This window comes from Oncorhynchus tshawytscha, linkage group LG03 (genome assembly GCF_018296145.1).
Source record: "Oncorhynchus tshawytscha isolate Ot180627B linkage group LG03, Otsh_v2.0, whole genome shotgun sequence".
In the NCBI taxonomy this organism is placed as follows: domain Eukaryota; kingdom Metazoa; phylum Chordata; class Actinopteri; order Salmoniformes; family Salmonidae; genus Oncorhynchus; species Oncorhynchus tshawytscha.
In genome coordinates this window covers 66,192,704-66,220,051 of record NC_056431.1, presented here as the reverse complement: position 1 = coordinate 66,220,051, position 27,348 = coordinate 66,192,704, and the positions used below count along the sequence as shown (strand labels likewise).

Genomic DNA, 27,348 nt, shown 5'->3' with positions numbered 1-27,348 from the left:
CCTGATTACAGAGCCTGACCAGCACAAGCACTCAATCAATCTCCATCCATCTTTAATGAGCTGCTGTCCTGACTGAGTCTGACTGACCACAGCACTTAACAACCACAGTCAGCTCTCATGTTTCCTGCCATACACAACCACAATCAATTACTGATGCCATAGAAACAAATGACTCCATCTTGCACTCCCGTATTTTGTCTAAAGAGGCTTTCTCTCTCCTTAAAGGTCATGAACAGTCAAAATCATGTTTTCCATGAAATTTGATATTTGAAGGAAACGGGATCAAAGTATGACGACCAAAGTATGAAAAATGACTTGCCTCTACAATGATAAAGTTTATCACAAAGTTACTGGTCCTCTCCTCCATGTCAAATACTTGGATTAATGATTAAGTGGACACCTTAAACTCTCATTTTAATACACCAAAGGGAACATGATATTCTCTAACCTCTAACCTTAAATAAGTACTGCCTTGTAACCAACATTGGAGAAGGAGTTTCAAGACAGGCGTGGTTTATATAGCTAGATAGCTACTCTACTGGTGCTAAAATACTTAAATGTTTCCCCTTTCATCTGTGCCTGGTGCTAGCTAGTTACTGGCTAGCTAGATCTTAATCTGTGCCTGGTGCTAGCTAGTTACTGGCTAGCTAGGTCTTAATCTGTGTCTGGTGCTAGCTAGATATTGGCTAGCTAGGTCTTAATCTGTGCCTGGTGCTAGCTAGTTATTGGCTAGCTAGGTCTTCATCTGTGCCTGGTGCTAGCTAGCTAGGTCTTAATCTGTGCCTGGTGCTAGCTAGATATTGGCTAGCTAGGTCTTAATCTGTGTCTGGTGCTAGCTAGATATTGGCTAGCTAGGTCTTAATCTGTGCCTGGTGCTAGCTAGTTATTGGCTAGCTAGGTCTTCATCTGTGCCTGGTGCTAGCTAGTTATTGGCTAGCTAGGTCTTCATCTGTGTCTGGTGCTAGCTAGTTATTGGCTAGCTAGGTCTTAATCTGTGCCTGGTGCTAGCTAGTTATTGGCTAGCTAGGTCTTCATCTGTGTCTGGTGCTAGCTAGTTATTGGCTAGCTAGGTCTTAATCTGTGCCTGGTGCTAGCTAGTTATTGGCTAGCTAGGTCTTCATCTGTGTCTGGTGCTAGCTAGTTATTGGCTAGCTAGGTCTTAATCTGTGCCTGGTGCTAGCTAGATATTGGCTAGCTAGGTCTTAATCTGTGCCTGGTGCTAGCTAGTTACTGGCTAGCTAGGTCTTAATCTTAATAAATCTTAATAAATCTTAATAAAAACTACATAATTGATGCAATTTCAATGTTGTTTGAGTTGCTTTGTGTATCACTAAACTAGCTTGAGATGATTTTTCTGCAACACTGCTCACTGCATCCAAGTTGCTTGACATAGGCGTTGCAAAGAGCTGTCAGTCAAGGCCAGCTCATGAATATAAACTCCCCGTCCACTTAGCCTGTCTTTTCAAACATCCTGGTAGTTAGCCATGGGGGAAAAAGTACTTTTCAAAATGACTATTCAGGACCTTTAAGGTTATTGATGAGAGGGATATTTTCATCACCTTGTCCTGGGTAGCATCTGCCTCCCGATAGATGTTCCAGTGCTGTCCGTCATTGCTGTAGAGGACCCGATAGGCTGACACGTAGAACTGGTACTCCAGGAGGGAGGAGCCTGTAGTGGTGATGCCTGTGATCCTCTTCTCCTTCTTCAGATCCACCTGTAGCCACTGCTGCTGGTTGCTGTGAGCCGACGCCCAGGGAAGCCCCGCCCCATTAAGGCGGGCCCCGGTTGGGCCCCACTCACTGGGTTTGCCAATCACGTCACTCCATTCCCACACCGAGGAAGCAAAGAGCTGGGAGTCCCTAACAACGCCCGATTCTAGACCTAGTGTCCCATAGCAACCTGAGAGAGAGAGAAACTGTGAGTCTGTATTAAAGTGGGAGGACACATTGCTGTTTTGGATATTGTAGAAGTGATTGTGGTGGCAGGTGTAGTTGAAAAGGATACAGAAGCATGTGTGGCTATGGTGGTTGTGGTATTATGGTCTGTTTTTGTATATTGTAGGTGATTGAACTCACCACTGGTCTTGAAAGTGAAGAGGCTGTTGGACAAGGGACCACTGGAGAGAGATCGACATAATGATGGAGAGAGATGGAAAGGGAAGAGAATGCAGATGTATTCTCCCAGACAGACAGGAGTACTTACACAGTGGAGGAGACGTTGTTAGCCAGCGAGCCATCGTAGTGAGGGATGCCCTTACTGTTGACCACACTGATCTGACCGCCCACAGAGTTAGACACCACACCTGCATGGATGGCTGCTAGACACACTGGAGACGACTGAGGGAGGGGAAGGAGATATTGATTATGATCCATTTATGACTGTTTGGAAGATGTACATTTAGATGTATGACCATCTTCATAAAATGACTGCTATGTCAATTGAATCCCTGCTGTTGCAGAGAAGGGGTTAGAACAGGAAGAGAGAGAGAAGAACGCGAGAGAGGTAGATACGAGAGTGAAAGAGGTAGTGAGAAAGGAGAGAGAAGAATGGACAGAGAGGAAGGGATCAGTGTGTCGGTGGTTGTGATTATTCCACTGTCAGCTGAGAGGCCATATATCCCAGTGAGGGACAGCAATGGGTTGGATAAAGTTTCAGTGAGATAGATCACAGAGGACAGCTCTCAGCCCACAGCCCCACAGATAACAGGAGATAAGTCAGCATGACGACATCACTTCCTGGCAGGGGGAACACTAAGTGGCATGAAGAAAAGAACGCTGATCCAAGGTCTGTTTCAACTCTTTAGAAATGCTTCCTTCCCTCCTTCCGTCAATTAATCTTATATTAAAATCACTGAAAAAAGTTGGATTGTTGAAACTCTTTCCTTATTTCTCTTTAGTAAACCCTTAGCATTCCAGTAACTGACTCACTAATTTGCTGACATCATAAAATGGATCCATTCATGCATATATTAGCAAAACACACACACATGTACGCACACACACTAGTGAACACACACTTAGTGAGACCAGTTCCCAGCAGTGGCAGCTAGCTGGGTGAGTGAAGTGGGAAGTGGGATGGTTTTATACACGCACTGTCAGATGATAATAACACACACATACACACACACACACAAACTGACTTTAACCACATAGTTGAGGCACCCACAACACTTGCCCTCTCAGCTCTAAAACATCCCAGTAACATACACCACATCCGAAGCAGCACCCCACCAAACCACTAACACACTGCACTAAACCACCCCACCCAGCCACTTGGAGCACAGACCACTTACACACACACACACACACACACACACACACACACACACACACACACACACACACACACACACTCCCTCATTACAACACATCATAAACCAACCCAAAGGGGTAGAACTAGAGAGGGACAAATTCCGACTGAGAAAGTTGACAGAGAGTGTGACCAAGTAAAGGAGAGGTGCAAAGATAGAGGGACTGGGTGAGGTGCACTGACCCCCCCTGTGACTTGAGATGTGATCTAGAGGTCTCCATGGGTCCAAAAAGTTGGACTCGTTCTAAAATGAATCCGTGGCTTTCCCACCCGGCCCGATATTACAGACTACAAAGGGAAGCTCAGCCGAGAGCTGTCCAGTGACACAAGCCTACCAGACTAGCTAAATAACTTCTATGCTCGCTTCGAGGCAAGTAACACTGAAACATGCACAAGAGCATCAGCTGTTCCGGACGACTGTGTGATCACTCTATCCGCAGCCGATGTGAGCAAGACCTTTAAACAGGTCAACATTCAGACGGATTGACAGGACCTGTACTCCAAGCATGCGCTGACAAACTGGCAAGTGTCTTCACTGACATTTTCAACCTCTCCCTGTCCGAGTCTGTAAAATCAACATGTTTTAAGAAGACCACCATAGTCCCTGTGCCCAAGAACACCAAGGTAACATGCCTAAATGACTACAGACTGTAGCAATCACGTCTGTAGCCATGAAGCGCTTTGAAAGGCTGGTCATGGCTCACATCAACATCATTATCCCAGAAACCCTAGACCTACTCCGATTTGCATACCGCACTCCACACTGCCCTTTCACACCTGGACAAAAGGAACACCTATGTGAGAATACTATTCATTGACTACAGCTCAGCATTCAACACCATAGTGCCCTCAAAGCTCATCACTAAGCTAAGGACCCTGGGACTAAACACCTCCCTCGGCAACTGGATCCTGGACTTCCTGACGGGTCACCCCCAGGTGGTGAGGGTAGGTAACAATACATCTGCCATGCTGATCCTCAACACGGGGGCCCCCTCGGGTGTGTGTGCTCAGTCCCCTCCTGTACTCCCTGTTCACTCATGATTGCACAGCCAGGCACGAATCCAACACCATCATTAAGTTTGCCGATGACAACAGTGATAGGCCTGATCACCAACAATGACGAGACAGCCTATAGGGAGGAGGTCAGAGACCTGACCGTGTGGTGCAAGGACAACAACCTCTCCCTCAATGTGACCAAGAAAAAGGAGATGATTGCGGGTTAAAGGAAAAGGAGGACCGAGCACGCCCCCATTCCCCCATTGACAGGGCTGTAGTGGAGCAGGTTGAGAGCTTCAAGTTCCTTGGCGTCCAAGCACACCAAGACAGTCGTGAAGAGGGCACGACAAAGCCTATTCCCCCTCAGGAGACTGAGAAGATTTGGTATGGGTCCTCAGATCCTCAAAAGGTTCTACAGCTGCACCATCGAGAGCATCACTGCCTGGAATTGCAACTGCTCAGCCTCTGACCGCAAGGCACTACAGAGGGTAGTGTATATGGCCCAGTACATCACCGGGCCAAGCTTCCTGCCATCCAGGACCTCTATACCAGGCGGTGTCAGAGGAAGGCCCTAAAAATTGTCAAAGGCTCCAGCCACCCAGGTCTTTGTTCCCAACAGGCTTCTAAACAGCTTCTACCCCCAAGCCATAAGACTCCTGAACATTTAATAAAATGGCTACCCGGACTATTTGCATTGCCTCACCTCCCCCTTTTATGCTGCTGCTACTGCTCTCTGTTATTATCTATGCATATTCACTTTAAAAACTCTACCTACATGTACATATAACCTCAATGACCTCGACTAACTGGTGTCCCCGCACATTGACTCTGTACCGGTACCCCCTGTATATAGCCTCGCTATTGTTATTTTACTGCTGCTCTTTAATTATTTGTAACTTTTATTTTTTTTAGGCATTTTCTTAAAACTGCATTGTTGGTTAAGGGCTTGTATAAATAAGCATTTCACTGTAAGGTCTACACCTGTTGTAATAGGCGCATGTGACAAATACAATTTGGTTTGATATGGATTAGAGGTCAACCGATTAATCGGAATGGCCGATTAATTCGGGCCGATTTCAAGTTTCCATAACAATCGGAAATCTGTATATTTGGACACCGTTTTGGCCCATTTTTTTTACACCTTTATTTAACTAGGCAAGTCATTTAAGAACACATTTTTATTTTCAATTATATCCTAGGGACGGTGGGTTAACTGCCTTGTTCAGGGGCAGAACGACAGATTTTTACCTTGTCAGCTCGGGGGATTCAATCTTGCAACCTTACAGTTAACTAGTCCAATGCTCTAACCACCTGCCTCTCAATGCACTCCACGAGGAGCCTGCCTGTTACGCGAATGCAGTAAGAAGCCAAGGTAAGTTGCTAGCTAGCATTAAACTTATCTTATAAAAACAATCAACCAATCAATCATAACCACTAGTTAACTACACATGGTTGATGATATTACTAGTTTATCTAGCGTGTCCTGCGTTGCATATAATCGATGCGGTGCGCATTCACGAAAAAGGACTGTCATTGCTCCAACGTGTACCTAACCATAAACATCAATGTCTTTCTTAAAATCAATACACAAGTATATATTTTTAAACCTGATATTTAGTTAATATTGCCTGCTAACATGAATTTCTTTTAACTAGGTAAATTGTGTCACTTCTCTTGCGGTATGTGCAACAGAGTCTGGGTATATGCAGCAGTTTGGGCCGCCTGCCTCGTTGCGAACTGTGTGAAGACTATTTCTACCTAACAAAGACAGCCAACTTCGCCAAACGGGGGATGATTTAACAAAAGCGCATTTGCGAAAAAAGCACAATCGTTGCACGACTGTAACTAACCATAAACACCAATGCCTTTCTTAAAATCAATACACAGAAGTATATATTTTTAAACCTGCATATTTAGCTAAAAGAAATCCAGGTTAGCAGGCAATATTAACCAGGTGAAATTGTGTCACTTCTCTTGCGTTCATTGCACGCAGAGTCAGGGTATATGCAACAGTTTGGGCAGCCTGGCTCGTTGCGAACTAATTTGCCAGAATTCTACGTAATTATGACATAACATTGAAGGTTGTACAATGTAACAGCAATATTTAGACTTAGGGATGCCACCCGTTAGATAAAATATGTAACGGCTCCGTATTTCACTGAAATAATAAAAGTTTTGTTTTCGAAATGATACTTTCCGGATTCGACCATATTAATGACCAAAGCCTCGTATTTCTGTGTGTTATGTTATCATTAAGTCTATGATTTGATATTTGATAGAGCAGTCTGACTGAGCGGTGGTAGGCAGCAGCAGGATCGTAAGTATTCATTCAAACAGCACTTTCGTGCGTTTTGCCAGCAGCTCTTCGCTGTGCTTCAAGTATTGAGCTGTTTATGACTTCAAGCCTATCAACTCCCAAGATTAGGCTGGTGTAACCGATGTGAAATGGCTAGGTAGTTAGCAGGGGGCGCGCTAATAGCGTTTCAAACGTCACTCACTCTGAGACTTGGAGTAGTTGTTCCCCTTGCTCTGCAAGGGCCGTGGATTTTGTGGAGCGATGGGTAACGATGCTTCGAGGGTGGCTGTTGTCGATGTGTTCCTGGTTCGAGCCCAGGTAGGGGCGAGGAGAGGGACAGAAGCTATACTGTTACACTGGCAATACTAAAGTGCCTATAAGAACATCCAATAGTCAAAGGTATATGAAATACAAATGGTATAGAGAGAGAGTCCGATAAATACTATATTAAACTACAACCTAAAACCTATTACCTTGGAATATTGAAGTCTCATGTTAAAAGGAACTACCTGCTTTCATATGTTCTCATGTTCTGAGCAAGGAAACTTGAAATATTGAAGTGTCATGTTAAAAGGAACCACCAGCTTTCATATGTTCTCATGTTCTGAGCAAGGAACTTAAACATTCGCTTTTTACATGGCACATATTGCACTTTTACTTTCTTCTCCAACACTTTGTTTTTGCATTATTTAAACCAAATTGATCATGTTTCATTATTTATTTGAGGCTAAATTGATGTTTATTGATGTATTATACTAAGTTAAAATAAGTGTTAATTCAGTATTGTTGTAATTGTCATTATTACAAATACATTTAAAAAAATTCAAAGAAATCGACCGATTAATCGGTATCGGCTTTTTTTTTAATAGGTCCTCCAATAATTGGTATCGGCGTTGAAAAATCATAATCGGTTGACCTCTAATATGGATAAATACATATTCTAAAAAAACAGAGAACCGTTCCGAATGGACCCGAGGACAGTCCGACCCGTTCCGAAAAAACTGTGGAAAAGAGACCCAAACAGTCTGTTTATAGTGAGTCTGTCTATTGTTTAATTTGTTTTTTTACTTTCCTAAAACAGTAATTGTCTACCTCACGGTTCAGCTGTCAGAGATTTGAGGGCTAAATGCACACATATAGGCACAGGCCTAGGTGTCCACTGTATAATATTCATATAAAAATATATATATTAAAGGAGACAAGCTTAGGCCTAGTCCTAGAGAGACCGAGAGAAAGACTGAGATAGAGATATGCCTGCGCCAGGTTCCCGACATTGACATGGATTTCTGTCATTTCTGCCAAAGGTGCTTCAACAAAGTACTGAGTAAAGGGTCTGAATAATTATGTAAATGTCATATATACGTTTTTTTTTTTTTAGACATTTGCTAAAATTTCTAAATAACTGTTTTTGCTTTGTCATTATGGGGTATTGTTTGTAGATTGATGAGGAATAAAACAACATTTTAGAATAAGGCTGTAACATAACAAAAAGCCTAGAGGTCTGAATACTTTCCAAATGCACTGTATATCAGACCTGACCAAGATCCGAGAGAAAAGTCTGAATTTAGGACCCGGACCCGCTCTGGTCCCAGGTCGGATCTCATGGTTTTGTGCCTGTTGGACCTATAAAGAGCTCTAGTCTGGTCCAATGAGCAACACTCCATGGCAACTAATGTCAGACTGACTCTAGGTGTAATGGTTGTAACCCCTTACATCTCTGTTTGGCTGAACATGGAAAACCAGGGATCCTTTTCTGCCATGTAATCTACAACACCGCCTACACAAGCTCACAAACACCACCAGTCAAAACAGACACACACACATACACACACCACAAGCTCACAAACACCACCAGTCAAAACAGACACACACACATGCACACACCACAAGCTCACAAACACCACCAGTCACAACACACACACCACCATTCACAAACAAACACACCAGTCCGCTCAGCACCATTCTCCAGCTGGGCTGAATTAGCAGACCGTTCCTTCGGCCAAACAATTAGCTCACCTCCCTACAACCCCTTTCCCTCCCCTGTGCTTTGGAGACACACACACACACACACCCTTCCGCTCTACCGTGCCTCTGAGCCACCCCTGGGCCTCCCCTCATCAATAACACCCTCAATCTAGCCCTCCCTCCCTTCCTTCCCAACCCCATGGGCCCTCTGACCCACCCAGGTATGAGGTCATCAGCCAGAGACTACCTCAGCCCCAATGACCTCAGACACAGTCGGGGCATTGTGAGGTCATCAGCCTGGGACGTGCCTACATACCACTGAGAGAGAGGCCCTGTTTACATAGTCCTTAGAGAGAGAGAGAGAGAGAGAGAGAGAGAGAGGAGACAGAGAGAGATAGAGAGAGAAAAAAGAGACAGAATGAAAGTTGGGAAGAGAGAGAGTAAACCGATAGAAAGGACAAGAAAGAGAAGGGAACATGACCATGAAGTGAGTCATGGCTCTGTGGCCAGTTAGTTCCTGTGGGGTAGAGGTGCTGGTGGGTACAGAGGGATCAGCAGGATAGACAAACTTGGTGTGTGTGTGGGGGGTGGAAGGGTGTGCACACCACAATGACTGGGACACGCAGACTGCCACACACACACAGACATACACTGGCGCCTGTACACACATGCAGGCCCACAGACACACACTCACACAGGCACCTAGATGTACGCATGCAAACACACACACACACACACACCCACCCTTATCTGTGTAATGTGCATATACTCACATCTCTGTAGCCGTGGGGTATGGTCCCAGAGATCTCCCCAACAGACGTCAGGCATCCTGCTGGACAGTATCTAGTGAACTCTGCCTCAGTGAAGTGGATTCCTTTGTCTAGACAGGTGATCAGATCTACAAAGACATACACACAGATCACATTAACTCAGCTCTCGCTCTTGACTACACCCTGTCTAGGTACACACACACAAGTGCAATAGATACACACGGACAAACACATATGGACACACAAGTACGCACGGACACACACACACACTAAGGGGATAACATTCTAGACAAACACTGAGGGGATGACCACAAGGTTAGAAAACCCATCCATTCACTGAGGGTGACAAATGGAAAACTCCCCCGCCTGACCATGCTACGGTATGGTTTGACCACACTGGACTGTGGGGGATATTGGTCATGTCTGGTCAGGTCATGACCACATGATCAAGTAGTGATTCAACCTGATGTGTAACCAAAGCAACAACCAGTCACCAAAGACAGCATTGGTTCTGACGATCATCGGATGTGGCAGGGATTGCAAACTATCACGGATTCAAAGGGAAACCCAGCCACGAGTTGCCCAGTGATGTGAGCCTACCAGACAAGCTAAATGCCTTCTATGCTCAATACCTTCTACGCTCGCTTCGAGGCAAGCAACACTGAACCATGCATGAGAGCACCAGCTGTTCTGGACGACTGTGTGAACTTGCTCTCTGTAGCCAATGTGTGTAGGACCTTTAAACAGGTTAACATTCACAAGGCCAGGGGGCCAGACGGATTACGAGGACAGGTACTCCGAGCATACGCTGACCAGGTGGAAATTGTTTTCAATTACATTTTCAACCTCTCCCTGACCCAGTCTGTAATGTCTACATGTTTCAAGCAGTGCACGAGAACACCAAGGCAACCTGTCTAAATGACTATTGCCTGGTAGAACTCACATCTGCAGCCATGAAATTATTTTAAAAGGCTGGTCATGGCACACATTACCACCATCATCCCAGACACACTGGACACGCTCCAATTCGTTTACCTTCCCAACAGATCCACAGATGACGCAATCTCTATTACACTCCACACTGCCCTATCCCACCTGGACAAGAGGAACACCTATGTGACAATGCTGTTAATTGACTACAGTTCAGTGTTCAACACCATAGTGCCCTCAAATGTCATGACTAAGCTCAGGACCCTGGGACTGAACACATCCCTTTGCAACTGGATCCTGGACTTCCTGACGGTCCGTCCCCAGGGGGTGAGGGTAGGCAACAGCACATTCACCAGGCTGACCCTCAACACGGGGTCCCTTCCTGTACTCCCTTCTCACCCACGACTGCGTGGCCATGCACTCCTCCAACACCATCGTAAGTTTGCTGACAACACAAAAGTGGTAGGCCTGGTCACCAACCACAATGAGACAGCCTATAAGGAGGAGGTCAGTGACATGGCAGTGTGGTTCCAGGACCCAACCTCTCCCTCAACGTCAGCAAGACAAAGGAGCTGATCGTGGATTACAGGAAACGGAGGGCCGAGCACGCCCTCATCCACATCGGCGGGGCTGTAGTGGAGCGGGTCGAGAGGTTCAAGTTCCTCAGTGTCCACATCACTAAGGAACTAACATAGCAGAAGGCACGACAATGCCTCTTCCGCCTCAGTTGGCTGAAAATTATTTTTAATCCTGAAAAAGCTATACAGCTGCACCATTGAGAGCATCTTGACTGGCTGCATCACCGCTTGGTATGGAAACTGCTTGGCATCCGACCGCAAGTTGCTACAGAGGGTATTGCATACGGCCCAGTAGATCACTGGGGCCGAGCTCCCTGTCATTCAGGACCTTTATAGATGTTCTCTCTGCTACTGCACTGCAAGCTGTACCGATGCACTAAGTCTGGAACCAATAGGACCCTGAACAGCTGCTACCTCCAAGCCATAAGACTGCTAAATAGTTAGTCTGGGTATCTATTTGGTTAACTATTTAACTATCTGCAATGTCCCCCCCTTTTGCACTAACACTTTTAACTCATCACATACACTGCTGCTACTGCTTATTATCTATGCTGTTGCCTCGTCACTTTACCCCTACCTATATGTAATTATCTACAGTGCCTTGCAAAATTATTCATCCCCCTTGGCGTTTTTCCTATTTTGTTGCAATACAACCTGTAATTTAAAATAATTTTATTTTGATTTCATGTAATGGACATACACAAAATAGTCCAAATTGGTGAAGTGAAAAAAAATAACTTGTTTAAAATTAAAACAGAAGTGGTGCATGCATATGTATTCACCCCCTTTGCTATGAAGCCCCTAAATAAGATCTGGTGCAACCAATTACATTCAGAAGTAACATATTTAGTTTTTAAAAAGTCCACCTGTGTGCAATCTAAGTGTCACATGATCTCAGTATATATATACACCTGTTCTGAAAGGCCCCATAGTCTGCAACACCACAAAGCAAGCGGCACCATAAAGACCAAAGAGCTCTCCAAACAGGTCAGGGACAAAGTTGTGGAGATGTACAGATCAGGGTTGGGTTATAAAAAGTATCTGAAACTTTGAACATCCCACGGAGCACCATTGAATCCATATTTTAAAAATGTAAGAATATGGCACCACAACAAACCTGCAAAGAGAGGGCCGCCCACCAAAACTCACGGACCAGGCAAGGAGGGCATTAATCAGAGAGGCAACAAAGAGACCAAAGATAACCCTGAAGGAGCTACAAAGCTCCACAGTGGAGATTGGAGTATCTGCCATAGGTGTAACGCTAGTTGTCGGTGGAAGGAAGAGTGGACCAAAGCGCAGCGTTGAAAGTGTTCATGATATTTATTTTCAAGAAACACTCAAACAAAAATAACAAATCCAAAAACAAAAGCGAACAGTTCCGTCTGGCACAGACACTAAACAGAAAATAACACCCCACAAAACCCAAACGGAAAATCACAACTTATATATGATCCCCAATCAGAGACAACGATAGACAGCTGCCTCTGATTGGGAACCACACTCAAAAAAAAAATACAAAAACAAAAAGAAAACATAGATTGTCCCACCCGAGTCACACCCTGACCTAGCCAAACATAGAGAATAAATAAGGATCTCTAAGGTCAGGACGTGACAATAGGACCACTTTAAGCCATACACTCCACAGAGCTGGGCTTTACGGAAGAGTGGCCAGAAAAAAAGACATTGCTTAAAGAAAAAAATAAGCAAACATCTTTGGTGTTCGCCAAAAAGAATGTGGGAGACTCCCCAAACATATGGAAGAAGGTACTCTGGTCAGATGAGACTAAAATTGAGCATTTTGGCCATCAAGGAAAACGCTATGTCCGGCACAAACCCAACATCTCCCATCACCCCGAGAATAGCATCCCCACAGTGAAGCACGGTGGTGGCAGCATCATGCTTTGGGGATGTTTTTCCATCGGCAGGGACTGAGAAACTGGTCAGAATTGAAGGAATGATGGATGGCGCTAAATACAGGGAAATTCTTGAGGGAAACCTGTTTCAGTCTTCCAGAGATTTGAGACTGGGACAGAGGTTCACTTTCCATCAGGACAATGCATACTGCTAAAGCAACACTTGAGAGGTTTAAGGGGAAGCATTTAAATGTCTTGGAATAGTCAAAGCCCAGACCTCCAATTGAGAATCTGTGGTATGAATTAAAGATTGCTGTACACCAGCGGAACCCATCCAACGAAACGATATCATAACTGCCATCGATAAAAGACAGTACTGTGCAGCCGTCTTCATCGACCTGGCCAAGGCTTTCGACTCTGTCAATCACCATATTCTTATCGGCAGACTCAGAAGCCTCAGTTTTTCTAATGACTGCCTTGCCTGGTTCACCAACTACTTTGCAGACAGAGTTCAGTGTGTCAAATCGGAGGGCATGTTGTCTGGTCCTCTGGCAGTCTCTATGGGGGTGCCACAGGGTTCAATTCTCGCGCCGACTCTTTTCTCTGTATATATCAATGATGTTGCTCTTGCTGCAGGCGATTCCCTGATCCACCTCTACGCAGACGACATCATTCTGTATACTTCTGGCCCTTCCTTGGACACTATGCTATCTAACCTCCAAACGAGCATCAATGCCATACAACACTCCTTCCGTGGCCTCCAACTGCTCTTAAACGCTAGTAAAACCAAATGCATGCTTTTCAACCGTTCGCTACTTGCACCCGCACGCCCGACTAGCATCACTACCCTGGATGGTTCCGACCTAGAATATGTGGACATCTATAAGTACCTAGGTGTCTGGCTAGACTGTAAACTCTCCTTCCAAACTCATATCAAACATCTCCAATCTAAAATCAAATCTAGAGTCGGCTTTCTATTCCGCAACAAAGCCTCCTTCACTCACGCCGCCAAACTTACCCTAGTAAAACTGACTATCCTACCAATCCTCGACTTCGGTGATGTCATCTACAAAATAGCTTCCAATACTCTACTCAGCAAACTGGATGCAGTTTATCACAGTGCCATCCGTTTTGTTACTAAAGCACCTTATACCACCCACCACTGCGACCTGTATGCTCTAGTCGGCTGGCCCTCGCTACATGTTCGTCGCCAGACCCACTGGCTCCAGGTCATCTACAAGTTCATGCTAGGTAAAGCTCCGTCTTATCTCAGTTCACTGGTCAAGATGGCAACACCCACCCGTAGCACGCGCTCCAGCAGGTGTATCTCACTGACCATCCCTAAAGCCAACACCTCATTTGGCCGCCTTTCCTTCCAGTTCTCTGCTGCATGTGACTGGAATGAATTGCAAAAATCGCTGAAGTTGGAGACTTTTATCTCCCTCACCAACTTCAAACATCTGCTATCTGAGCAGCTAACCGATCGCTGCAGCTGTACATAGTCCATCGGTAAATAGCCCACCCAATTTACCTACCTCATCCCCATACTGTTTATATTTATTTACTTTTCTGCTCTTTTGCACACCAATATCTCTACCTGTACATGACCATCTAATCATTTATCACTCCAGTGTTAATCTGCAAAATTGTAATTATTCGCCTACCTCCTCATGCCTTTTGCACACAATGTATATAGACTCTTTTTTTCCTTTCTACTGTGTTATTGACTTGTTTATTGTTTACTCCATGTGTAACTCTGTGTTGTCTGTTCACACTGCTATGCTTTATCCTGGCCAGGTCGCAGTTGTAAATGAGAACTTGTTCTCAACTAGCCTACCTGGTTAAATAAAGGTGAAATAAATAAAATAAAATAAAAAAACTTGAAGGAGCTGGAGCAGTTTTGCCTTGAAGAATGGGCAAAAATCCCAGTGGCTAGATGTGCCAAGCTTATAGAGACATATCCCAAGAGACTCGCAGCTGTAATAGCTGCAAAAGGTCGCTCTACAAAGTATTGACTTTGGGGGGGTGAATAGTTACGCACGCTCAAGTTCTGTTTTTTTGTCTTATTTCGTGTTTGTTTCACAAGAACAAATACTTAGCATCTTCAAAGTGGTAGGCATGTTGTATAAATCAAATTATCCAAAACCCCCCCAAAACTATTTTAATTCTAGGTTGTAAGGCAACCAAATAGGAACAATTCCAGGGGGGTGAATACTTTGGCAAGCCACTGTATCTCCATTGCCTCGTACCCCTGCACATCAACTCAGTACTGCTATATACTGTAGCCATGTTATCATTACTCTTTGTGTATTTATTCCTTGTGTTATTCTTTTTCTATTCTTTTTCAAATTTTCTCTCTGCATTGTTGGGAAGGGCCCTTCAGTAAGCATTTCACTGTTACAAGGCATTTGACAAATATAATTTGATTTAGATCAGAGTGGCTGTTCAAACTGCTAACCACCATCCCATCACACACACACACACACCCCTACCCCTCTAAAAACAGATGAGTCCCTTTCTTGATTAAAATCAAATCAAATGTTATTTGTCACGTGTCGAATACAACACTTACAGTGAAATTCTTATTTACAAGCCCTTAACCAACAATGTAGTTTTAAGAAAATACAAAAAAAAAGTAAGAGATAAAAATAACAAATAATTAAAGAGCAGCAGTAAAATATCAATAGCGGGGCTAGGGGGTACCGGTACAGGGGGCTATATACGGGGGTACAGAGGGAGGGGCTATATACAGGGGGTACCGGTACAGAGGGGCTATATACAGGGGGTACCGGTACAGAGGGGCTATATACAGGGGGTACTGGTACAGAGGGGCTATATACAGGGGGTACCGGTACAGAGGGGCTATATACAGGGGGTACCGGTACAGAGGGGCTATATACAGGGGGTACCGGTACAGAGGGGGCTATATATACAGGGGGTACCGGTACAGAGTCAAATGATATATATATTTTTTTTGCTTTGCTTGCCTTTCCTATACTGGTGATCCAGCATGCAGGCCCAGGAATTCTGAAGGCAGGGACAGACCGGTAGGTTTATCAAGCATCTGCCGGAAATGTAGATGGATGGGTGTTACACCGGAACTAGTACACTACAACTGGGGAGTATGGGGACATCATTAAGTGTGACACAAGATGTACCATGTATGAAATGATAATGGCGAAGTAAACATTGGACATTTACACCGGCAGTAACGTTGTCAGACTCCCTTATTTCGCCCACGCACCTCTGATCAAAGTGCCACTCGTAATTTGCAAACCGACTGAAAACTGCAAACCGATTCTACATGTAAAAGCGGTCGAAAATGACTTCCATCAGTCGGTTGGTCGCTTAGATGGCTATTCTGCCCTGCTAGGTGGCTGCCCTGCTAGGTGGCTCTGCTAAACCAAGAGGATGATGAGTAGGCCAGGTCTACATTAGCTCAGTACTGCCTGTATACTGGAGCTCACAGTTATGTTGTCTCAATATAACACTCTCTGACGTGCGAATGAGCAATAACAAATTAATCTGTCTTTCACCCCATCTCTTTCCGTCTCTTCAGTAATTTGATATCCTTCTTTCAGAGTATAGGAATAAAAAATAAAAACTTGGGCAGGATCAATCTCCAACCCCCCTCCCCCTCTTTCTCCCTCTCTTCTTTGTCTCTTCAATTCAAATGGACTCCTCCCTTCTCCCACCTTTCTCTCTCTCTCCCTTATCTCCATCACCCTGCTTCCCCCTTTAGTCTCCTCCATCTTCCTTTCCTGTCAATCCCCTCTATCTCTCCTTCTCATCTGTCTCTTCCCTCCCCACAGTACTCCAGGGAGACTGGTGATGTAGACAGACTCCTGACGCAACAGAAGTGTGATCACACACGCTGGATCTGCACTGCCCTAATGGCTCTCAGTACACACACACACACACCGGCTCTTCTAGTCTGCAGAGATGGACAGCTCTTTGGAGTGATGTGTGACAAAGCCCAGACACACAGAGATAAAGTAGGATTAATCTAAGGGTTCTGGATCAAATCAAAATCAAATGTTTGTCACATGCGCTGAATACAACAGGTGAAATGCTTACTAAAAAGCCCTTTTAACTCTATTTTCTTTCAACTGCATTATTGGTTAAGAAAATATTTACTAAATAAACTAAAGTTTAAAAAAAAAAAATTTAAGTAACAAAATAAAATAACAATAATGAGCCTATACACAGGGGATACCGGTAACGAGTCAATATGCTGGGATCCAGGTTAGTTGAGGGGGGTCAATGCAAATAGTCCATTTGATTCATTGTTCAGCAGTCTTATAGCTTGGCGGTATAAGCTGTTAAGGAGCCTTTTGGACCTAGACTTGGTGCTTCGGTACCACTTGCTGTGCGGTAGCAGAGAAAACAGGAGTCTATGCCAATTTTGTGGGCCTTCCTCTGACACTGCCTAGTATATAGGTCCCAGTATGTAGGTCTAGCACACTACCCTCTGTAGCGCCTTACAGTCCGATGCCGAGCAGTTGCCATACCAGGCGGTGATGCAACCGGTCAGGACGCTCTCGATGGTGCAGCTGTATAACCTTTTGAGGATCTGGGGACCAATGAAAAATCTTTTCAGTCTCCTAAAGGGGAAAAGGTGTTGTCGTGCCCTCTTCATGACTTTGTTGGTGTGTTTGGACCATGATAATTTGTTGGTGATGTGGACACACACACTGTTCCTGGCACTCTCACTGTAATGCACACACACTGTTGGAACTGTGTAACACAAACAGAGAGATAAGAAAGTGCTCTGCACAAAATGGTACAAAGCGCTAGAACTACAACAGCAGTGCACAAGTTATGTCTAGTGTTTATATGTGCATATGTGCGTGTCTGTTCAGAGGTGAGTTAACAGCACAACCCATCATTAAGTTTGTGATACCATCCGATTGAGCTTGTAGATAAGGCGACTTTTAAAGGCAATGTTACCGCGTTTGCAGGAGATTGCATTCAAGGTAACAATGCCAATGTCGGCTCAATTGGAAATTCCCTTTAAATGTCAAGCGTACAGTGCATTCGGAAAGTATTCAGACCACTTGACTTTTTCCACAGTTTGTTACATTACAGCCTTATTCTAAAACTGATTAAATAGTTTTTTTCTTCTCATCAATCTACACACAATACACCATAAGGACAAAGCAGATTAATAATAAAAAATAAAATAAAAACACATTTACAGAATTCAGACCCTTTACTCAGTACTTTGTTGAAGCACCTTTGACAGCAATTACAGTCTCGAGGCTTCTTGGGTATGATGCTACAAGATTGGTACACCTGTATTTGGGGAGTTTCTCCCATTCTTCTCTGCAGATCCTCTCAAACTCTGTCAGGTTGCTGCACAGCTATTTTCAGGTCTCTCCAGAGATGTTCAATCAAGGACATTCAGAGACTTGTCCCGAAGCCACTCCTGCATTGTCTTGGCTGTGTGCTTAGCGTTGTTGTCCTGTTGGAAGGTAACCCTTCGCCCCCAGTCTGAGGTCCTGGGCGCTCTGGAGCAGGTGTTCATCAACGATTTCTCTCTGTACTTTGCTCCGTTCATCTTTGCCTCAATCCTGACTAGTCTCCCAGTCCCTGGCACTGAAAAACATCCCCATAATGCTGCATTCTTCACCGTAGGGATGGTGCCAGGTTTCCTCCAGACGTGACACTTGGCATTCAACCAAAGAGTTCCATATTGGTTTCATCAGACCAGAGAATCTTGTTTCTCATGGTCTGAGAGTCTTTAGGTGCCTTTTGGCAAACTCCAAGCGGGCTGTCATGTGCCTTTTACTGAGGAGTGGCTTCCGTTTGGTCACTCTACCATAAAGGCCCAATTTGTGGAGTGCTGCAGAGATGGTTGTCCTTCTGGAAGGTTATCCAATCTCCACAGAGGAACTCTAGAGCTCTGTCAGAGTGACAATCAGGTTCTTGGTCTTCTCCCTGACCAAGGCCCTTCTGCCCTGATTGCTCAGTTTGGCCGGGCGGCCAGCTCTAGGAAGAGTCTTGGGGATTCCAAACTTCTTCCATTCAAGAATGATAGAGGCCACTGGTACCCTTCCCCAGATCTGTGCCTCAACACATTCCTGTCTGAGCTCTACAGACAATTCCGTTGACCTCATGTCTTGGTTTTTGCTCTGTGGGACCTTATGTAGACAGGTGTGTGCCTTTCCAAATGATGTCCAATCAATTAAATTGACCACAGGTGGACTCCAATCAAGTTGTAGAATCATCTCAAGGATAACCAATGGAAACAGGATGCATCTAAGCTCAATGTTGAGTCTCATAGCAAAGGGGCTGAATACTTATGTAAATAAGGTATGTGATGGAAAATGTTGGTGCTTTTTCATTCATACATTTCTGTGTTCTCCGTTTGTGCTTTTCTATAAACCAATATGTGTTCATGCAAATTACTGATTGAACGAATCCTCACTCTATCAGTGACTACAATTTGGCAGCACACCCAGAACCTTGTTTAGGGAAAGGGATATCTCAGTTTCAAGGTCTTAGCTTAGAGAGAAGCCCTGTGAGGTATTGGTCTGTCACATGCATGACCCAGTATTGGTCGGCCACTTGAATGAAGCAAACGTTAATGATGAATTAATTATGAATAAGCTAAATCATGCAAATATGACTTGTCTGCAGTATATAGAAGAACTAAACAGGACTGTCTCGTTAGAGCTCCTGACAGACAGACGTTCACTAAGTTTGTTTGAACCTCTCCAGTACGCTGACAATAAACAATGCTTAATTTAAGATTGACTTTGAGTGTCATGCTGTAAGAATTTCCACAACAGGTATTTCTGTTTTTGATTTTGTATAAATTTGTCAACATTTCTAACAACCTATTTTCACTTTGTGATTATGGGGTAGTGTGTGTAGATTGTTGAGGGCATTTTTTGATTTAATCAATTTTCGAGCGAGGCTGTAACGTAACAAAATGTGGAAAAGGTCAAGGGCTCTGAATACTGTAACAGGGTTTGTATTGAATCCCGGCCTAAGCCTCCCTGTCCTTCAATCTGCCCTCTACCGAAACTATCCAGTAACTTCCTTCTCTATTCACCTCCTCATCTCTCACTATGCCACATCTTTACCTTCTCTCTGTTAGTCACACACTCACATAAAGACACACACACACACACACACACACACGATGCTCACACAGAGCTGAACTTCAGAATTAAAAACACACACATGTTGATGTATTATCCTTGTGAGGACCAAACAATTGATTCCCATTCAAAATCCAATTTTCCCTAAACCCAACCCTTAACCTAAGCTTAACCCCTAACCCTAAACCTAACCCTAAACCTAAGCTTAACTCCTAACCCTAAACCTAACCCTAAACCTAACCCTAAACCTAAGCTTAACTCTTAACCCTAAACCTAACCCTAAATCTAAGCTTAACTCCTAACCCTAAACCTAACCCTTAACCTAAGCTTAACCCCTAACCCTAAACCTAACCCTAAACCTAAACCTAAGCTTAACTCTTAACCCTAAACCTAACCCTAAACCTAACCCTAAAACTAAATCTAAGCTTAACTCCTAACCCTAAACCTAACCCTAAACCTAACCCTTAACCTAAGCTTAACTCCTAACCCTAAACCTAACCCTAAACCTAACCCTAAACCTAAGCTTAACTCCTAACCCTAATTGTAACCCTAACTCCTATGCATAAAATAGCCCTGTACCTTGTAGAGACTGGCGAAATGTCACCACGTGTCTGAATGTTCCTTATTTTACTATCCTTATAAGGACTTCTGGTCCTTATAAGGACTTCTGGTCCTCACAAGGATAGTAAAACCACACGCACAGCTATATGTAGAGATAAATGCCAGCCAGCTGTGTAACACTCCATATTACAGCAGATCACTTTCCTCACGTTTCCCTGCAACTGAATTCACTTCATATATCTCCCACTCACTGACAGAAGGAGAGCAGCAGGAGACACCACTTACAGATGCCAGTCACTGTAATAGATGTAAAATAGTTATTTCTCCATTAAGGAAGAGGTGGGAGGATGAAAAGGAAGAGAGTAGAGGAGTCAAGGGAAAAGAGACGGAGAAGAGAAGCATCTTTAATATGACTCAAAAGAGACCCCTAATCATGCAAACACATACACACACACTGTTACCTAGGCAACTCTCTTAGTCATGGGGGCACAACGTTACTGTAAAACAATATTTTGTGATCTCAACTAAGAGTCAACACAGCCTATGATTGGGCCCTTAGTGACATTGTTATATCTGAAAGTTTGGACACCAGCAGCAGCTCAGACCCTGCCCCCTAACTTTTAACCCCTGGTACCTGGGTGTTCTGTGGTGGAGTAGGCCAGGGAGAAGCCCCGCCCACTTTGGTGGGTCCCACTCATGAACTGGACGGTGACCTGGTTCCCACTGGACAGGATGAGATCAGGAACATTCAGGCCCAGACCACAGAACTTCACTAGAGGAGGAGAGGGTCAGTTCAATAGCATAGAACTCACTAGTTCCATTATCCTACCTCGGCAGTACAACTTCATCTTGTACTCTGAACTAGAGGTTATTATCTACATTCATACAGTGGTACAGACAGTGTTATTGTATTGATATGTCTGTCATATACTGTGCATAATCAATGGCAATCACTATATGACAGTGTCAGTATATTTCATACCCCTCCCTCTTCCTGATGATCTCCCTCCCTCCTTCCCCATTTCCCTCTCTCACCTATCTGGGTCCTATGAGGTCCTATACCATCGTAGATCCTGAGGTAGTTGACCTGACAGTTGTTTTCCTCTATGTCCAGGTCAGCGAAGCGGAAGTGGAGCCTCCGGCCCTGTGGCACGCTGATCTCCCACTCACACACCGTGTGGTTAGGGTACGTACCAGGGTAACCCAGAGACGACAGGCTCCCACTGCAAGGGCCTAAAACACTCAGGCCACAGCCATCGCCTGCAGGGACACACATACACACAATGAGTGATGGCTGGACACATATACATACATCATAGGAGGCTGGTGAGGGGAAGAGAGATCATAACGATGGCTAAAATGGAATGAATGGAACAGTATCAAGCAACTAAGTGTTGTATGTGTTTGATACCATTCCATTAAATCTGTTCCAGGCATTAGTATGAGCCATCCTCCCAAATTACAGTTCTACCAGCTGCCTGTGACATACAATTGAAGTCAGACTTTAACATACACTTAGGTTGGAGTCATTAAAACTTGTTTTTCAACCAATCCACACATTTCTTGTTAACTAACTATAGTTTTGGCAAGTCGGTTAGGAAATCTACTTTGTGCATGACACAAGTAATTTTTCAAACAATTGTTTACAGACAGATTACTTCACTTATAATTCACTGTATCACAATTCCAGTGGGTCAGAAGTTTACATACACTAAGTTGATTGTGCCTTTAAACAGCTTGGAAATTTCCAGAAAATGATGTCATGGCTTTAGAAGCTTCTGATAGGCTAATTGACATCATTTGTGTCAATTGGAGTGGTACCTATGGATGTATTTTAAGGCCTACCTTCAAACTCAGAGCCTCTTTGCTTGACATCATGTGAAAATCAAAAGAAATCAGCCAAGACCTCCACAAGTCTGGTTCATCCTTGGTAGCAATTTCCAAATGCCCGAAGGTCCAACGTTCATCTGTAGTACGCAAGTATAAACACCATGGGACCACGCAGCTGTAATACCACTCAGGAAGGAGACGCGTTCTGTCTCCTAGAGATTAGAGGTCGACCGATTATGATTTTCAACGTCGATACCGATACCGATTTATTGGAGGACCAAAAAAAAATGTTGGGAGCTATAGGGGAACAGGCTAGGGGTTAGGAGCTATAGGGGAACAGGCTAGGGGTTAGGAGCTATAGGGGAACAGGTTATGGTTAATGAGCTCTAGGGGAACAGGCTAGGGGTTAATGAGCTATAGAGGAACAGGCGGGGGATTCATGAGCTATAGAGGAACAGGCTAGGGTTAATGAGCTATAGGGGAACAGGTTAGGGTTAATGAGCTATAGGGGAACAGGCTAGGTGTTAGGAGCTATAGGGGAACAGGCTAGGTGTAAGGAGCTATAGGGGAACAGGCTAGGGGTTAGGAGCTATAGGGGAACAGGCTAGGGGTTAGGAGCTATAGGGGAACATGCTAGGTGTTAGGAGCTATAGGGGAACAGGCTAGGGGTTAAGAGCTATAGGGGTACAGGGTTAATGAGCTGTAGGGGATAGAGGTTGACCGGTTAATCGGAAGTGCCGAATAATTAGGGCATTTTTGGACACCTTTATTTTTTTACACCTTTATCTAACTAGGCAAGTCAGTTAAGAACACATTCTTATTTTCAATGACGGCCTAGGAACAGTGGGTTAACTGCCTCGTTCAGGGACAGATTTTTACCTTGTCAACTCGGGGGATTCAATCTTGCAACCTTACAGTTAACTAGTCCAATGCTCTAACCACCTGCCTTACATTGCACTCCACGAGGAGCCTGCCTGTTACGCGAATGCAGTAAGCCAAGGTAAGTTGCTAGCTAGCATTAAACTTATCTTACAAAAAACAATCAATCAATCATAACCACTAGTTAACTGCACATGGTTGATGATATTACTAGTTTATCTAGCGTGTCCTGCGTTGCATATAATCGATGCGGTGCGTATCGTTGCTCCAATGTGTACCTAACCATAAACATCAATGCCTTTCTTAAAATCAATACACAGAGGTATATATTTTTAACCTGCATATTTAACTAAAAGAAATCCAGGTTAGCAGGCAATATTAACCAGGTGAAATTCTGTCACTTCTCTTGCGTTCATTGCACGCAGAGTCAGTGTATATGCAACAGTTTGGGGTGCCTAATTTGCCAGAATTTTACATAATTATGACATAACATTGAAGGTTATGCAATGTAACAAGAATATTTAGACTTATGGATGCCACCCGTTAGATAAAATACGGAACGGTTCCGTATTTCACTGAAAGAATAAACGTCTTGTTTTCGAGATGATAGTTTCCAGATTCTACCATATTAATGACCTAAGGCTCGTATTCCTGTGTGTTATTATGTTATAACTAAGTCTGATTTGATAGAACAGTCTGACTGAGCGATGGTAGGCGATGGTAGGCAGCATGCTCGTAAGCATTCATTCAAACAGCACTTTAGTGCGTTTTGTCAGCAGCTCTGCTGTTTATGACTTCAAGCCTATCAACTCCCGAGATTAGACTGGTGTAACCGATGTGAAATGGCAAGCTAGTTAGCGGGGTGCACACTAATAGCGTTTCAAACATCACTCGCTCTGAGACTTAGAGTGGTTGTTCCCCTTGCTCTGCATGGGTAATGCTGCTTCGAGGGTGGCTGTTGTCGTTGTGTTCCTGGTTCGAGCCCAGGTAGGAGCGAGGAGAGGGACGGAAGCTATACTGTTACACTGGCAATACTAAAGTGCCTATAAGAACATCCAATAGTCAAAGGTTAATGAAATACAAATGGTATAGAGAAATAGTCATATAATTCCTATAATAACTACAACCTAAAACTTCTTACCTGGAAATATTGAAGACTCATGTTAAAAGGAACCACCAGCTTTCATATGTTCTCATGTTCTGAGCAAGGAACTTAAACGTTAGCTTTCTTACATGGCACATATTGCACTTTTACTTTCTTCCCCAACACTTTGTTTTTGCATTATTTAAACCAAATTGAACATGTTTCATTATTTATTTGAGGCTAAATTGATTTTATAGATGTATTATATTAAGTTAAAATAAGTGTTCATTCAGTATTGTTGTAATTGTTATTATTACAAATACATTTTAAAAATCGTCCGACTAATCGGTATCGGCTATTTTCGGTCCACCAATAATCGGTATCGGCGTTGAAAAATCATAATCGGTCGACCTCTAATAGGGGAACAGTCTAGGGTTAATGAGCTATAGGGGAACAGGCTAGGGTTAATGAGCTATAGGGGAACAGGCTAGGGTTAATGAGCTATAGTGGAACAGGCTAGGGTTAATGAGCTATAGGGGAACAGGTTAGGGGTTAATGAGCTTTTGGGGAACAGGCTAGGGTTAATGAGCTATAGGGGAACAGGCTAGGGTTAATGAGCTATAGGGGAACAGGCTAGGGGTAATGAGCTATAGGGGAACAGGCTAGGGGTTAATGAGCTATAGGGGAACAGGCTAGGTGTTAGGAGCTATAGGGGAACAGGCTAGGGGTAAGGAGCTATAGGGGAACAGGCTAGGGGTTAGGAGCTATAGGGGAACAGGCTAGGGGTTAGGAGCTATAGGGGAACATGCTAGGGCTTATGAGCTATAGGGGAAGAGGCTAGGGGTAGGAGCTATAGGAGAACAGGCTACAGGTTAGGAGCTATAGGAGAACAGGCTACAGGTTAGGAGCTATAGGGGAACAGGCTAGGGGTTAGGAGCTATAGGGGAACAGGCTACGGGTTAGGAGCTATAGGGGAAGAGGCTACAGGTTTGGAGCTATAGGGGAACATGCTAGGGGTTAGGAAATGTATGGGAACAGGCTAGGAGCAATAGGGGAATGGGCTATGGCTTTTTTTTGGACAGTCATACATTATGGCGGCCTGGCTGGTGTTATGTAATATCACTGACACTGGGTGGACATTAGCCAGATGAACTGGACAAAAACACAGTGGCCTCCCCATCCCGCTGGACTTCGAGAGAAGCAGCTTTCGGGTCAGTTTACACCATCACTAACCAAACACTGTACTCAACCACCAACGTTTCCAACCGTGCAAGTGTCAGTTGGAGACGTGTAATACATTTCTAAACCACGTGAACATTAACCTAGTTCGCGGGATTAAGAAGAGTTGTTAACTAGTTACTACCTGTAATGCCACGATAAATTGACATGAGGTTGTTTACCCCTCTCTACCACTTCAACCCCTTGGCAAAATTCTACCAAATTGTGATATCGCTGTCTCTTTCATTACCTGAAATCCTGCCCACAAATGACTAGTGCTATTTTGCACTGTCTACCCCTTATATATAGGCTGTGGGTTACACTTCAATAACCCATTTCAATGACTAACAAACTACTTGGAGAAAAGAGGAACTTTTCCAGTCTGATTCTGGCTACATATTTGGGATAGGGGAGAGAACGAGCCATGTAAGGTAGGCCATCTGGCGATATAGTCTCTGTTTGCTCCCTTGCTTGAGGACAACAAAATCATCTCTGCCGCTTGACTATCGAGTGCAACCGAGTGGCCAAACGTCATTTGACCACTGCGTCATAACGACGTATAGCTAGTAACAGACTATATGTATCGAGTTTGTAACACTTTTATTACACTTGGTTACATTGAGTGGCACCGACAGACACCAACCTTGCTGCGCTCGACTGCTTCTGGCGGTCAGGATGATGACAGTCGACAAGAAGAAAAGCCTGGTCCCTGTCGGTCCCCTGCCCACCATTACCGCTCTGCCCATAGCAGCCTGCAGTCTGAATGCATAATGCACGCTTTCACACCGGTGAACTCCAAGTTTAGTCCATACAAGAAGTTTAAAACGCCGCTTCCCAAAACCTCAGTCTTCCGTCAAATTAACCCTTGCTTCCTTCCGCGCTCTGAAACCTCCGACACTCTCCACTCTCTCTGAAATCACTGCGCGGTCGCGTTCAGCTTCGTTTCCACAACTGAATCTGAAGAAACATTATCCAATCGGCTGTGGAACCACTTCCTCCACTTCCGCCCCTCCTCCCACATTGCAATAGGATTCAGTAGGAATCCCCTAGTCCACCAAGTGGTGTGATGGAATAAAAAATATTAAACTGTGACTTTCCCCTGCGCTCCTACGTGAGCAGCCTGTAACGAGTTTTCCCCGTTGGACATGATAGGCAGGGCCGGGTCTAGCATTTTGGGGGCCCTAAGCAAGATTTGTTTTCCCTCCACCTCGAGGAAAATAACATTTTGTGGCCCCCCTCTTGAGAGTTGAGAACATTTTAAGTTAATTTCCTGTAATTCTACACATTTGTCCATGTATGTACACAGCAAAATGTGTTAATAAAAACATAAGGAACGTAAGGAAGAGTCCATGCACAATAGAATACCCATTTTCCAAAAGCTTTATTTCCAAATACAGAAAATGTACAGGTTACTCAGCATCAGCATCAGTGTTCTCGTCATCTCGTCTCAGGTCTGGGTCAGACCATAATATCTCATCACAGTCACACATTACGTTTGCTCTTGCCAGACAGCGTGGGCAAAATGCCTTAGAAAACCCTGGATAGACTCCACAGACACATCACCACAGGCGTCCACCATTGCCTCCAGGAGGTTTTGCTGTGTGTAAGGGTTGCTGTCATATACTCTCCACCGCCATGCTGAGAAAAATTTAAGCAATCGGATAGGGGAATATACTGGCAAAAAAATAGTGAACCTGGGGTGGTCATTGAACCAGGTGCGGACCAGAGGAGACGATGGGAACTCACGTTATCCTAAATGACAACATATTAGGCTTGCTCTGGTTGCCCTGGCTCCCCATCCTGTTGAAGAATGTTATTGTGTAATGAAAGATTGTGTACTGCAGTTACTGTAACACATTACTATAAAGTACTGTATTGATATGCTGGAGAGATGGGCCATAGTCTACATATTGTAAAAGTTCTGTACAGTATAGCAATTACCTGCACATACTGGAATCGTTGCTCCTTA

General features: G+C 44.2%; 1 protein-coding gene across 2 annotated transcripts in view; it reads right to left on the bottom strand.

The window, feature by feature from the left end:
• Positions 1 to 26,469, bottom strand: part of LOC112247096 (discoidin, CUB and LCCL domain-containing protein 2-like) — a 34,056-nt gene extending 7,587 nt beyond the window's left edge. The window contains exons 1-7 of one of the 2 annotated variants that reach the window (XM_024415760.2): positions 26,023 to 26,469; positions 21,404 to 21,628; positions 21,003 to 21,140; positions 9,341 to 9,465; positions 2,204 to 2,337; positions 2,077 to 2,117; positions 1,560 to 1,900 (exon numbers count right to left, since the gene is read on the bottom strand). In XM_024415760.2, coding sequence (XP_024271528.1) covers positions 1,560 to 1,900; positions 2,077 to 2,117; positions 2,204 to 2,337; positions 9,341 to 9,465; positions 21,003 to 21,140; positions 21,404 to 21,628; positions 26,023 to 26,125 — 1,107 coding nt within the window. In that variant the 5' untranslated portion in view covers positions 26,126 to 26,469. Of the gene's footprint in view, positions 1 to 1,559; positions 1,901 to 2,076; positions 2,118 to 2,203; positions 2,338 to 9,340; positions 9,466 to 21,002; positions 21,141 to 21,403; positions 21,629 to 26,022 lie in introns of those variants that run through there. The other variant, XM_024415761.2, reaches the window with a different exon arrangement.
• Positions 26,470 to 27,348: the final 879 nt, after the last annotated feature.